This window comes from Micromys minutus (assembly GCF_963924665.1).
Source record: "Micromys minutus genome assembly, chromosome: 4".
NCBI classification, from domain to species: Eukaryota; Metazoa; Chordata; class Mammalia; order Rodentia; family Muridae; genus Micromys; species Micromys minutus.
In genome coordinates, this window is record NC_137973.1 from 32693800 (window position 1) to 32707393 (window position 13594).

General features: G+C 43.9%; 1 protein-coding gene across 1 annotated transcript in view; it reads right to left on the reverse strand.

The window, feature by feature from the left end:
• Window positions 1-1488: 1488 nt before the first annotated feature.
• The window catches only part of LOC308420048 (uncharacterized protein), a gene marked incomplete at both ends in the record, with an annotated part of 39286 nt that continues 27180 nt past the window's right edge, over window positions 1489-13594 (reverse strand). The window contains 3 exons of the mRNA XM_080916000.1: window positions 1489-1536; window positions 2366-2517; window positions 4872-4927. Of these exons, the coding sequence (XP_080772126.1) occupies window positions 1489-1536; window positions 2366-2517; window positions 4872-4927 (256 nt within the window). The remainder of the gene's footprint in view (window positions 1537-2365; window positions 2518-4871; window positions 4928-13594) is intronic.

A 13594-nucleotide genomic window follows, 5' to 3' on the forward strand; every position in this document is an offset into this window, starting at 1 on the left:
GGCTGTGAGCAGGAAAGCCTGTTGGGACTTTTATTAATTGGTGATTGATGGGGTAGGGCCCAATTCATTGTGGACTAGAATTCCCCTGGTCTGGTAGTCTTGGGTTCTATCTACTGAGCAAGTTATGGAGAGCGAGACAGTAAGTAGACTCCTCCTCTGCATCTGCTCCTGCTCTGTGTGAGTTCCTGCCCTGACTTCCTTTGATGATGAACAGTGATGTGGAAGTGTAAACCGAATAAACCCTTTTGTTCCCAGCTTGCTTTGGTTGGGGTGTTTCATCACAGCAATAGTAACACAGAACATGCTGAAATCAGAGTAACTCCCAGGTAACTCCCTAAAATTCCTGCATCAGAAAACATTTTCAAAGGAATCCATTTACTGATGAATCACTGTTTACTGAGCAAGTTCCTTTAATATTTCTTCTTTTCTTGTCTGGCCTCCCATTTCTTAGCCCAGCTTCTCATGGCCCCAATCTATGTATATTTTTTCCCTTTCCCCTAAATGCCCCCTTCACTTGGAATTTATATCTCTGAGTAGAAAATGTAAGCTCAGCCAGTATATATCATCCGTAACAGGTGCCCTCTGCAAGAAAGCCCTTCCACAGTCCTTTAATAAGGTTAGACACTCTCTCTATATGTCCCAATATTGTTATAGACCATGCTGTTCATCGTTAGTTATGTTGTTACATTACTATGCTGTTAGTCATGCAGCGTCTAGATGGGTCCTATGGGAATGAAGGGCAGGGGCATTATCAAATGATACTTTCTCAAATCAGGATGAATCCTAGCTGTTCATCCCAAGCCTGTGCCACTGTGGCATGCTCCACAAGCCCTAGAGGCATGAAGCCCTGTCTGGTACATGCTTCAACATGTGCCTCTTCAACATGCTTCCTCTCTCCGAAAGCCCCTACCCAGCCTTTATCCCAAGGCCATGGAATACATGTTTTAAAACTTACAGAACATGTCCTGATATATATATATATATTTTTTTCTATTTCTAGGGTAGGGCACTGGGATGTGTTCTTAGTGCTCAGCAACGTTTTCCAAATCAATGATTCTTCTGATTGTCAAGTCCTCCCATGGAGATGCTCAGATGTATGAAATAGATGTGGACGTTTAAGGGTGAGCACATATATTAGCACTCTGTGAACCAGAAGTCCAGTTTTACTATTTCTCTCTTAATACCTAGAGGACAAGGGTTTAAAATGCCCTGGTTGGCCTTTTCTTTGAACCACACAGCCTTACACCTGACAGTGATTCTCAGAGTTGAGAAGTAAGGACTAATCCTTCATAATACCAGAACTATAAAAGCAAAGGACTCAGGAGTTATATCCAGAATTCAGTTGACCTGGCTAGTCCCCCAGCTCAGCCCCACAGCGTCTAACCATTCATCCTATCAGTAGGTCTGACATTTCTCACTTCTAAGCTCCCTGCTACCTCTCAGGAAAAGGAGCCATGACACACTGCCTTTCAGGGGCATCCCTCACAGCTATGGGATGCTCTGCAGAAGCACCTGCCCTTTGAGCAGCAGCAGATCCTAAAGGTGGGGGAAAGGATGAGATTGATTTACCTCACCTATTCCTGTCACCATTATCACCCACAGAAGTATCCTAGGGAACGTCTGTGATCATTGAGGAAGGACAGAGTAAATGCATGGTAACACAACTGCTTTTGAAAATGTGATTTTGTTGTACGATGTTTATACCTGTCCCTAGTGGACTAAAAGGAAACCCATGTGTCTGAAAACCTACGTCCAAGTACTCAAGAGATGCCCACTCCTTGGGTATCCCCCAGAGGGCACCAAAGACATGTTTCTTTTTTAAGAAGATGAGCATGAAACTTTCTGAGTGTCTCTTCTTGGGTGGTGACACACTTCCTTTAATAAGGCCACACCTCTTCCATTAAGGCCACACCTCCTAATTTTGCCCCTCTATTATGGCCAAGCATTTGAAAACTCGAATCTATGAATGCCATAGCTACTCAAACCATACAGAGTCTGAAGCAACTCTATCTCGTTTTTGCTAAAAAGCAAATGGTTCTCACTGATAGAACAGACAGTATCTTTCTGGCATTGTCCAAGCTGGCAACAGAGGAAATTGTCCTGGACTCATTATGTTGCAAGTACAGCTTTCTCCAGGTGTCATTTAACCTTCCTGGGTTCATCTGAAAAATGAACTAGGAAGATGACCAGCAATTCATCAGTACAAGCAATTGATCTTCTATGGCCTCTAACAAAGAGCCAAGAGCATATACTTAGGGCGCATACGTTCTTGAAAGGGTCACCATTATGATAACTGAGCCCATAATCCTATATAGAGAGATCATATTTTTTTAGGTAAAATCCTGACTCCATATTTCTTTCTCACCTTCTCAAAGTCTCGAAGAGCCTGGGTCTGCACCAGAGGGGGCTTCTCGAATGCTCTCAGGGAGTGTGCCTGCCCAAAGGAGATCTTCTCGGCACTTCTCCAGGTCTGCGACTGAACCGGAGGACCTCGATCTTTAGTGTCACTGAGAAAAGCTGGCAAGGAAACAGAACAGTAAGAAAAAGAGCTTTTGTAATAAAGGCAGCATGGCTGTTCTAACTGAATGTCTGCAGAACACAAACCAACTGTAGGTCATATAAAAAGAATTTACACACAACATCATATGTGAAGCTTATTACCAATGGTTTCTGGTGAATCCTGAGACATAGCCTGTGTCCATGCCTCTTTGTGACATGATGGCCATACTCTGTCTCTACCCAAGTTGGCCCTGTGACAATGACTGGCCAAGGAATCATACTACATGTGTCAGGAAACAGGGCCTTGTGACACTGCCTTTTCTGCTCCTGGCTTCTTACCACCTCAGCATTCACAATGCTGCAAAGCCAAGTGCTCAGGGCAGGGGCACATGAAATGACGAGGAATTGGTGCCCCCATCAAACATGATGCAAGAGGGCCACAGATGAAGGCATAGCAAGCATTATATTCTGAAGTTTAAAAAAATGTAGAAAACAAATCTTTTCTTGACTGATAGAGGGAAACAATGAACTGAGCTATTAACCAAACCATTCTCTTTACATTAAGAAGAATAAGACCTACACAGACACACATAGACCTACACAGACACACAGACCTACACAGACACACACAGACCTATACAGACACACACAGACCTACACAGACACACATAGACCTACATAGACACACATAGACCTACACAGACACACATAGACCTACACAGACACACATAGACCTACACAGACACACATAGACCTACACAGACACACATAGACCTACATAGACACACATAGACCTACACAGACACACATAGACCTACACAGACACACACAGACCTACACAGACACACACAGACCTACACAGACACACATAGACCTACACAGACACACATAGACCTACACAGACACACATAGACCTACACAGACACACATAGACCTACACAGACACACATAGACCTACACAGACACACATAGCCGATAGAATTTCAGTCTGAGGACAAGTGAAAACAAGTAGGCCCTGTGTGGTCCTGAATTCATTGAGAAATTAGCTATTGCAAAGCTATTTATGCACAGGGATAAAGTCGACTCTAAGGCAAATCACCACCCTGTACTCTCTTCCTTCCCTTCTCTCCTTCTCTTCCTGTCTCCTCCTGACCCAGTTGTGGACTTGCCAGCAGAACTGTGTCATGGTTTTAATCTTCAATGTCCCTCAAATCCCAAACATTAAAGACTTTCTGGATAGCCTATGGCATTTGTGAAAGGTGGAAACTGGTGTCAATAGAAGAAAGACAGGTTTCTGGGGGCAAGTCCTTAAGGAATTTATTGGGACCCTGGGCCTTTGCCTCTGTCTTTGCTGCTCGGTTGTCATGAGGTGGGCATGGTTCCTCTGCCGCAGACTCCTGCTGTGAAGGGCTGCCTCGCCTAGGCCAAACGGGAAACAGAGCCAAGCAACTCCAGGTCCCTGAAACCAGGAGTCAAAGGGAATCCTCCTGTCCAGCTGCTCTGAAGAAGCACAGATGCGCTCCCATCACCATCCTGGAGGCTTTACCTGCGTTCAGCAGAGATGTAAATCCATTTGTGTTAAATGAAAAAGCAACTTTGAAGAAATGGTAACAACGAATCTTCAAATTATGAAGGAGAAATGGAAGCTTCTACTCTTTAGGCAGAATAACAGAGAGAGAAGGAGGGGGGTGGGTTACAGGGACAGGGAGAGAGCAAGAGAACAAGAGTTGAAAGAGATAGATAGATAGATAGATAGATAGAGAGAGAGAGAGAGAGAGAGAGAGAGAGAGAGAGAGAGAGAGAGAGAGAGAGAGAGAGAACAAGAACTCAGGGGGGTGGGAGGTCTGTACTTTGATATTACAATGAAAACATGAAACATGCCTTTCTGGTACGTGTGCAGTAGCGAGCACAGTATGATTATGATAGCATTGATAAGAATAGTAAATGAGATTTAGGGAGTGCTTATTTCTAGACAAGAATTCTGATCATTTAATCTTATCTCTGAGAGTGACATCAGTATTATACCCATTTTAATGGGGCCTCAGAGTGGAGATTGCATTTTAATGGCATAATTTATTTTACTCATTTGCAAGCAACTTTATTTAATCTTGCAGTCCTAGCCTCATTAAAAGTACAAAGAATTCACAGTAGTATTTGTATTATGATTGACTGCACTGTGTGGTTTCCTAGCACATATAATTATGTACAAGGGATTTCCAACTAGGGAATGGTATACTTCAGTGGTGTGTGCAAATCTGGAAATTCGTAAAGATTTGAGGATGCTCCCATTATGGACTGAAAGAGCTCCAAATCAAGGGAATGCTAATCGGCAAGGAACTGATGAGAAAGGGCACGAACCATAGCATCCTTACCTGCTGCACTGCTTGTTCTGGGTACCATCTCTCCATCATCTTCTCCAAAATAATGTCTGTGAAAGGAAACATACATTAATCAATGTAATTAATGAGGAACGTGTTACTGAGAGACGAGACATGTGTGTCTCTCCCTTGTCTTCACTGGTACTGATTACACTCTGGCCACGGGTCTTAACTGCTATTGTCATCAATGACAGCAAAAGCATAGAGAACTTAACTAGTATAAGGGCTTGGTGAGAGAGACCTTTGAAACCACATAAAGAGGGTATCAACCCCATGAAGAGCAGGAGCCGAAAGGTATTCTACCAGGAGGCAACAGCAAGGGTCCTAAGTCAAGAAGGTCTCTGATGTGTTAGAGGAACGCAGGGAGCAACCAGACCAAACTCAGCTTTCTTAGAGAATTAATAATAATAATAATAATAATAATAATAATAATAATAATAATAAATCAAGTACTTAGACTTCACATAGATTGTTCTAGATGCTGAGTGAGGCTGTGAGAAGTGAGAAAAAAAGAGAATGGTATTCTAGTTTGCTTCTCTGTCTCTGTGATAGATAACATGACAGAAAGCAACTTGGAGGAGAGGGTTTGTTTCAGCTCACACTTGCAGGTAATAATTCATCCCTAAGGAAATTCAGGAAGGAACTCAAGCAGGAGCTTGGAGCAGAAATCATGGAGGAAAGCTGTTTACTGGCTGAGGCTCTCTTTGCCCTGCCGTGTGTTCAGCCAGCATTCTTTAATAACTCAGAACCGATTGCCTAGGAATGGAACTGCCCACAGTGGGCTGAACCCTTCCACATTGATCAGCAGTTCCTCACAGCCATGGCCACTGGCCAATCTGAGCTGAGAGTCCCTCTTCTGAGATGACTCTTAGTTGTGTCAAGTTGACAATGAAAAGTAGCTGAGGACATTTAAGCGGCATCGATACCTCAAGTAAGAAGTGTGAGGGTTTTATAGAAAAAAGACAATGTAGAAGGAAACATCATGTTTAGACAATAGAATTGACGCAAAGGGATCTGGGAATGTAGCTGAGTTGGTAACGTGCTTGTCTAGCATGTATGAAACCCTGGATTTGCTTCCCCGAACCCAGGAACAAAGTGGGGTAGCTCCTGCTTGTGATCCCAGCACTTAGGAGGTAGCAGCAGGAGGATCAGAAGTATAAGGCTATTCACAACTGCATAGTAAGTTCAAGGCAAACCTGGGCTAAGAAAAATCCTGCCTCAAATAGAGAAAATAAAATAAAGAATCAGCCCCCACCCCCCACACACAGCAAAGTCATGAAAACATTAGCAATGGCATGATCCAGGAGCCAGGGCTTCATCTGCAAAGTAAGGACAAGCGCTGTCATCCTTTACCCAGAGAGGACAAAGATCACAGAGAACAGTCAATAAGGACTTGTCAAACACCTACATGTTGTTAGGTGCTGTGTTTTGTTTGAGTTTTTGTTTTGGTTGCTTTAGGAATTACTGGAGATTCAGCCCAGGGCCCCTGCCTGATGACTCAGTAAGGACTGAGCTATAACCCCCCAGCCCTCAAAGATCAGGGTTTTATTGTAGCTAAAGCAATAAAAAAAATTACCAGTAAATAACAATAAACAAGATTCAACATTTTTATCCTCCAAAGTAATGATTAGTCCAGTGAGGATAAAAATGTTTTAAGTTTGCTTAGGGGTATCCTTTGAAAATAAAAAGATTTTCTTTTGGTATAGAAGTATTTGTTCTTATACAAGTCTTATAAAAGGGTGAGGGTATAAACGGGGGTGTGGCTACTTGGAGGTGTGGTTGAGGGGAAGCTTTCAACGAAGACATGAGGGAGGGCACAGCCAGAGATACCTGGAAGAGTCCAGAAAAAAGAGAAAAAGTGTTCAATTGAACATGGCCAGCAGACTTGAGAGGAGGGGAGAAAGAGGTAGGGGAAGCAAGAGAGGAGACAAAAACAGAAGACCAAGAGAGAAGGGACCAAAAGAACAGGTAACAAAACAGTCGGGTTATAAGGCAATGGGAGTCCAGGGAGCACATGAGCTGTAGACGTTTGGGATAGGGAGCATGAAGGCATGGGATAAGTTGAGAGGAGCTGAGAAGTTCCACGGGTACTTGTGTTGTTTGTTGAGAGAGCCTGGAGGCCACCAGCCACGTCGGTATGCCAATACCACAGAAATAAAGTGATAAATGATTGGCTCCTTTGATAGAGGGGAATGGAAAGCACCAGAATTTGGGGAAGGGAATTTTTCTTTAGACATGATAGTGATGGGACAGTAAAGATGGGTGTAGAGAAGGGGCGGGTGTGCAGGGAAGCAGAGGCAGAGGAGGCTGTAGCATTTAGTAGCAAGGAGCAGCTGTGGGGGTATATGAGAAATGACTTTAGGAAGCTGATAGCATCAAATGCCCTCCAAGGAGCAACCAGAATGCCAAGCAGCTGCACCAGTAGGCTGAGTAGAGTGGGGGGAGGGGTCACAGGCTGGAGAAAGTCTTTCAGGATACTGAAAAGCATTGAGTCACTGGGGGTTTATGAATCAGAAAGATGACCGGAGTGGCTAAAGGTTTAAAATTGCTGCTGGCTACTGTTTGGACGGGCTGGGTGGGCACACAAGTAAGGCTGGGCCAGAGATGGCTGCAATTACTCTTCAGAGAGGCACTTTGCTATTGAACTTCTTATTCTGTAAGCTTGCGGGTATCCCCAGATAGTAGTAAACAGAAAGAACTCTGCAGACAATGCTTTCCAGGGTTTCTCCTTTTAGAAGCCAGACAATAGTCACAGGAAGACAGAGGGGACTCTGGTGTTTTGCTTGGAAATTGATGTTTGCCTCAGGGAAACATCACATAAATCTTCACTCTGTTAACCAGATGGACATGAAAGTATCCGATGTGACACATTTGGAATGCACACAACTGGAAATTCTCTATTAACCAAAAGTAGATCACCAGCGTCAGTCTTCCCAGCCCCTCTGCCTTTCTTTTATCCTTACTAAAAAGTCTCCCTGCGAGGGAGCCACGTCATAGAAGAGAGGAATGTATGCACCATTTTTAGATTCCCTCCTGTCAAAACGACTAAGCAGAATAATGGTTTGAGATTTGTATAAGAAGAAATTTATCATCACCGGTTGCTACTCACTGAGCATGCGTGCTCAGTTCAGACTGTCCTGCTTTCAGAGGCCCAGTCAACCCTCAGGCTAAATCCACCCATCAACCTGTTTTATTCCATCCTCTCGGGGTGACACACTTCTACATTCCCTTGGAAAATGAAGGGTCTACCTCTTCACACAGGGGATAAACTCCCCTCTCCCTTTAATTAGAACAGACAAGTATTTTCCAGCTTACCACAGCCCTGTTCCTCCCAGCTTAGTTCTTCACAGTCTACCTAAGGCTGATGCCCTGGTACAAACAAAATGCAGATGGAGTTTTGCTTCTGCTTTTAGACAAATGAGCAATCTCTGTTTCAACACACAATTCATTAGCGTGTGTGGAAAACCACTAGCTTGCTTATATATTATTATTACCTTTCTGGGCTTTTATTTCCTCAAGTAATCACACAAGCAGAATATAAGTTTTTATTTTCTTATCTAATGGCAGATTCTACTGTGACAGTTTGGATCTGAAATGCCCCCACCCCACCCCTGTCCCTGACAGCTCCAGTGGGTGGCAGTACCAGAAGGCAACATAAACTCCAGGAGGTGGGACTTTGGTTAGGGAAGCAGGTCACCTTACATATATCTTGTCCCCAACTGTCCCTTACTCTTTCCTGCTTCCTGATGATAAGAGGAAGGGCAGCTTTCCTCTCTCACACCCTCATTCTGTGATGTTCTGTCCCACCAGAGGTCCACAACAGAGCCAGTGATCATGGACTCAACCTCAGAACTGATTAACCCGAAACAAATCTTCCCTCTGTTAACTTGTTTTTGTCTAGCATTTTTGTCTCCGTGGTAGAATACTGACGGAGTACAACATTTCACAACAAAACGCCACCATAATGCTTTTCAAGAATCTAAGGTACTTTCCAGACACTCTTGCTCAACCCTCCTTGCTCTGCAGGTCCAGATTATAGACCAGGGGCAGGTTGCAACAAAGCCATGGGTATCACCCCTCCCAAACGCCTCACCTCCCCGACCCACATGCACACACTCAGCTTGCTGCCTACCCGTACGGATCAATAACTGGAAGGATGGAATGGCCAATTTAGACGGGACTGAGTTAAAAGGCATACTCATAATCTCTCAGGAGAGTTTTAAAAAATCACTTTAGCTCTATTAACAGCTCAAGTTCTCTATCTTAATGCCCAAAGAGTAGTCACTCTCCACTGCTGGAAAAAGGCAGGGAAGGAAATTTGATGCTTCCCAGGGGAAGGAAGTAACCCACAGGGCAGAAAGACTGAGTACACATCTAGAGGGTCACCATTTGAGACATCTGATAAGCCCAAGTGCATTGAATCGAGGGAGAGTTGAAATAGACCCCATGTACTTGCGAGCGCATGCTAACACACACACCCACACACACTCACACACACACTCACACACACATACATTCACACCCACACACACACTCACACACACACACACTCACACACACTCACACTCACACACACACACTCACACACACACACACACACACACACACCAAATGATAAGACACACTGGTATGTTCTTCTGTTTTAGCCAAGACTAAAAAAAAAAATTATGTGTATCCCTTTTCCTGGTTTCTCAAATCAAACTGTTTTTGGATTTAAAAACAAAATAAAACACAAATCCACAAGTGGCTCAGGTTCAGCTAGGATGCTGTTCACCAGGGCACTGTCAAATATCCATATACAATCATTTCCCTGAAATGCTTTGATCTTTTCAAGAGAAATCTGCTTTCCTGTGTTAGTGAGGGATAACCCCACCTTTCTCTTTCTCCCTAACCTCATTTTTTTGTTAATAACAAGATGATTCCATGAAAATCACACAGCCTGGTGACTTGCTAAGACAATGTTCTGTTTAGTTGGAAGAACCAAGAATCTCCAAGCACAACTTACTCACAAGCTGTTCACTTGCTTGATTTGTGTGTGCCAGCTCACCCAAAGTTTCTTGATCAGCTGATAAGTAACTGGTGTGATATCAGACTCAAGCAACTCATCAATACTTTGTATCTTACACCACTGACTTTAGACTCAAGCAACTCATCAATACTTTGTATCTTACACCACTGGCTCTTCCTGTGGTTTTCTAAGGCCTTTAGGTTGGAGATTATCAGGATGACTCCCTGACACTCTGATACTGCCAGACTGAGTGATGGTTCTTTTTAACCAATTTTGGGAATGGTAGTTTCATTTACTTGAAGAAATATCCAAGATACTCAAGTATGCTTTGCTTGACCACAGCTCCTTTGAAGATCTAATACCACACTGGCCCACTAGTCAAGTTACTCATGATACTGGGGAGCAAGGTGGGGGCCTGGGATCCTTCCTTCAAAGCAAAGAACAACACGGTGATGGGACCACTGTGCTGTATTCTCTACAGGGCAGATGGACCCTTCTTTGCCAGCTGTGTTCTGGGTGCCATCATCTAATCCCATTGATCGAATGTCTAGAGTGGAAGGAGTCACCAACCTGTTACCCATCAGCTTCAGCAACTAGTTTCTTACTACATGAGATAATTATCTCTTCAGACAACCACAATCTTCCAACCAAAACCACTTGGAAGGTGTTGATGCCAATCCAGGTTCCACCATCCTTTTCTCTTCAGCCTGACCTTTTAGACTCATTACCCCTGGATTGACGTTTCTTCTCAGAGAAGTGGAGAACTACCCCCAAATATGTCTGTTCTCAAGCTCCTTCCCCCAGGCCATAGGCTTGGAGGCAGTCCTGAGCATCTTCCTGGACCTCCCTCCACCCTTCACCACCACCTCTGCCCAGCATCTCCAAGACAAAAGACAAAGACTGGCTTTTCTATCTTTCTGGTTCATTTTTTATAAACACATTTTGGAAGCAGACAAGTAATATGTTTGAACAGTATGTACAACAGAAACCTGAGACTGGATTCCTATGGTTATTTTTTTATAGAAATTTGATATGTGTGTTGGTTTATATGTGCAGGTAAGAATGGCTTGTGTGTGTGTGTGTGTGTGTGTGTGTGCATATGGAGGGTGGGGCAGGGTCTCTCACTGAAACTGGAACTTGCTGGTTTGTTTTACTAAACGACATGACTAGCAAGTCCTAGGAATCCTCTGTCTCTGCATCTCCAGCTGGAATCACAGGCTCTACCATGCCAGCACACTTGGCTTTTACGTGAGTGTTGGAGAACCACCTGAGGCTTTCATACTTGCACAGAGACACTTTACCAACAGGGCCATCTCTACAGCCCACTTTACAAGCATGTGCGGAGAAGCCTTTTGATGCAAGGCACTAGAAATAAGATAGAAGTTATGGATCTTCCATAGTTGTCATCCTATAATCCTTTAATAGATTCTGAGACTAAGGCACATGGTTCAAAGAGATAATTGTGAGAATAAAGTGTTTAAAGGGATTTCAGAACAGAGATGAGGCAGAAATATTATCTTCACAGGGACAGATGTCCAAGAAACCCATAGGAAGCAGAGAACATGGATTGAATCTAGGTCTAGAAGTGTGTAAGGCAACATGAGACCAGGCTAAAGACAGGAAGACAAAGGGTGTGCTCAGTGCTTTGGTTTTCCAGCCCACCCATAAATGGCTCTCTAGGGCTCGTTCCCAGTCCATGGACTACCTTTCCTTTTCCTGAAGCCTTTCTCCCAAACTCTTGACTCTCAGACAGAGACATCAATGAACACCAGAGGCAGAAAGCACTTTCTGTCTCCTCTCACACATTACATCTTTACCTGACCACTTCAAACATCCTTGTGGTTTGGATCTCAAAGGCTTGAGAAAGGTCAATATGTAAATTTGTCTTGGTCCCCAGTTTGTGGCGCTACTGGGAGGTGGTGAAATCTCGGACACGTGGCGTCTGGTGGAAGGAAGTTGTTATATTTATTGTTTGCCACATGGAGGGGGTGTGGGTGGGGCAGGACTCAGTTTTCTTCAAGGGACGGGCCATTTTGAGTTTGAGCATGCTCCAGAGAGTATCTGGGCAACACAGTTGGACTTTTTTCCCTTTGGGGGTTGGAAAGGTCACAGGGGAGCAGTGGGGAACTTGGGAGGACTCAAGTAACCAATAAAAACATTTTCTCTCCCACATACTCTTGCTCTCACCAGGCCCTAATGTCCTAAACAACCACGGATTAAAATGAATGAGGGTAGAGTCAGAATAATCCTTCCCTTTTTGAAGGCAGTTTAACTCAGATATGCTGTCACACCAGTGCAGTGACTAACACAGAAAACTGAGGCAGGGAGTTGCCTCGTTGACGCAGCAGTGTCTGGTGATGTGGCTCAGAGGCCTTGGAGCAGTTCTCATGAGAGCTTGGAATGAGAGCTCAGAACAGGAATGCAGTCCGCAAAGACAGTGCTCACGGCGTTCTGGGTGGAAATGAAGACCACTGGGAATTAGAGACCACCCACATTATGTTCTGTCAAATAATGTGCCCACACACATCTTATCAATGGCCCGAGACTCATGGGAAGGAGGCTGAGTTCAAACGCTTCGTCTTCTTTATGGGTACCTTTCAAGGCAGTGCAGCGGTCCCACTGAAGCACTGGTACTGCTGGTTGCTTCCAGCAAGGCTTCCAGACAGATCTGGGACTAAAACCCAAGTCAGGAAAATCACACACACACACACACACACACATATATATGGCGCCATTCGCCACTATAAAACTGATCAGCATAAACTTTGAAAAGTAATTTTTTTTCAAATGACTTGTTGAGTAAGGAAGGATCAGCATAATATTTACATTCCTGCAAAAATGCCTATAAATATAAAGTAGGAAATGTAGCTGTAACTTTCATTCTCCTGAGGTAATTACTGTCTCCGAGGTTTACTGCCTCTGTCTGCTAACTTAGGCCTACTCCTGGAAGCCTTTTGCCTCTTATCTAGGCTTAGAGTGATTTTAGCCTCTGAAAGTTGCTGCTGAATAAGCTCGGCCCTTCCTAGTTCTCTTCTGACCACTTTCTGGTTTGTCAACTCATCTGTTGAGGCTCCAACTCCTCTCCAAGCTGATCCAAACTAGCTCCGCCCCCAGCTTCTCCTGAATTGCTCTGCTTGGCTTCATACTAACTTTGGCAATATTTTCTAATCTTCTGGTTCCTTCTCAGCCTCTGGCTTGCTCTGTCTTCACCTGTGTCTAGCTTGTTCTTTCTCTGCAACCTGGCTCTGTGTAGCTTCCCTATCTTCTCTTCTCCTGAAGTTGAGCTACCTGCTGTGCCAAGATGCAATGGAGACTCAGAACAAATTTGTTTCTTGGGATAACAAGTTATCTATGAAAGACAGCCTATACTTGTATCTGGTCTAATAAATGATATGTTACAAATAAATTAAAATCCTGAAAGGGAAGTGCTGAGCATGATTTAAACGTGTTTATCCTGAAAAGTGTCTCTAACCAAATTTCTCTAGGTATTTACATCTCCCCTGCACCCCTAGATAATAACACTGGATCTCATTCCCTACAGCCAAAGAGAAGAAACTAAAAAGCATTAAAGATGAGGGAGACAGACATAATCCAAGCCAAAAGCCGTTTGTGAATGTCATCTGAGACTGAATCTCAGGCCCCCTATTCACTAGCTAACGGAGACAGCAAGTGTATCCTCTAGGCTTCAAATGTTGCCAAATACTCCTAC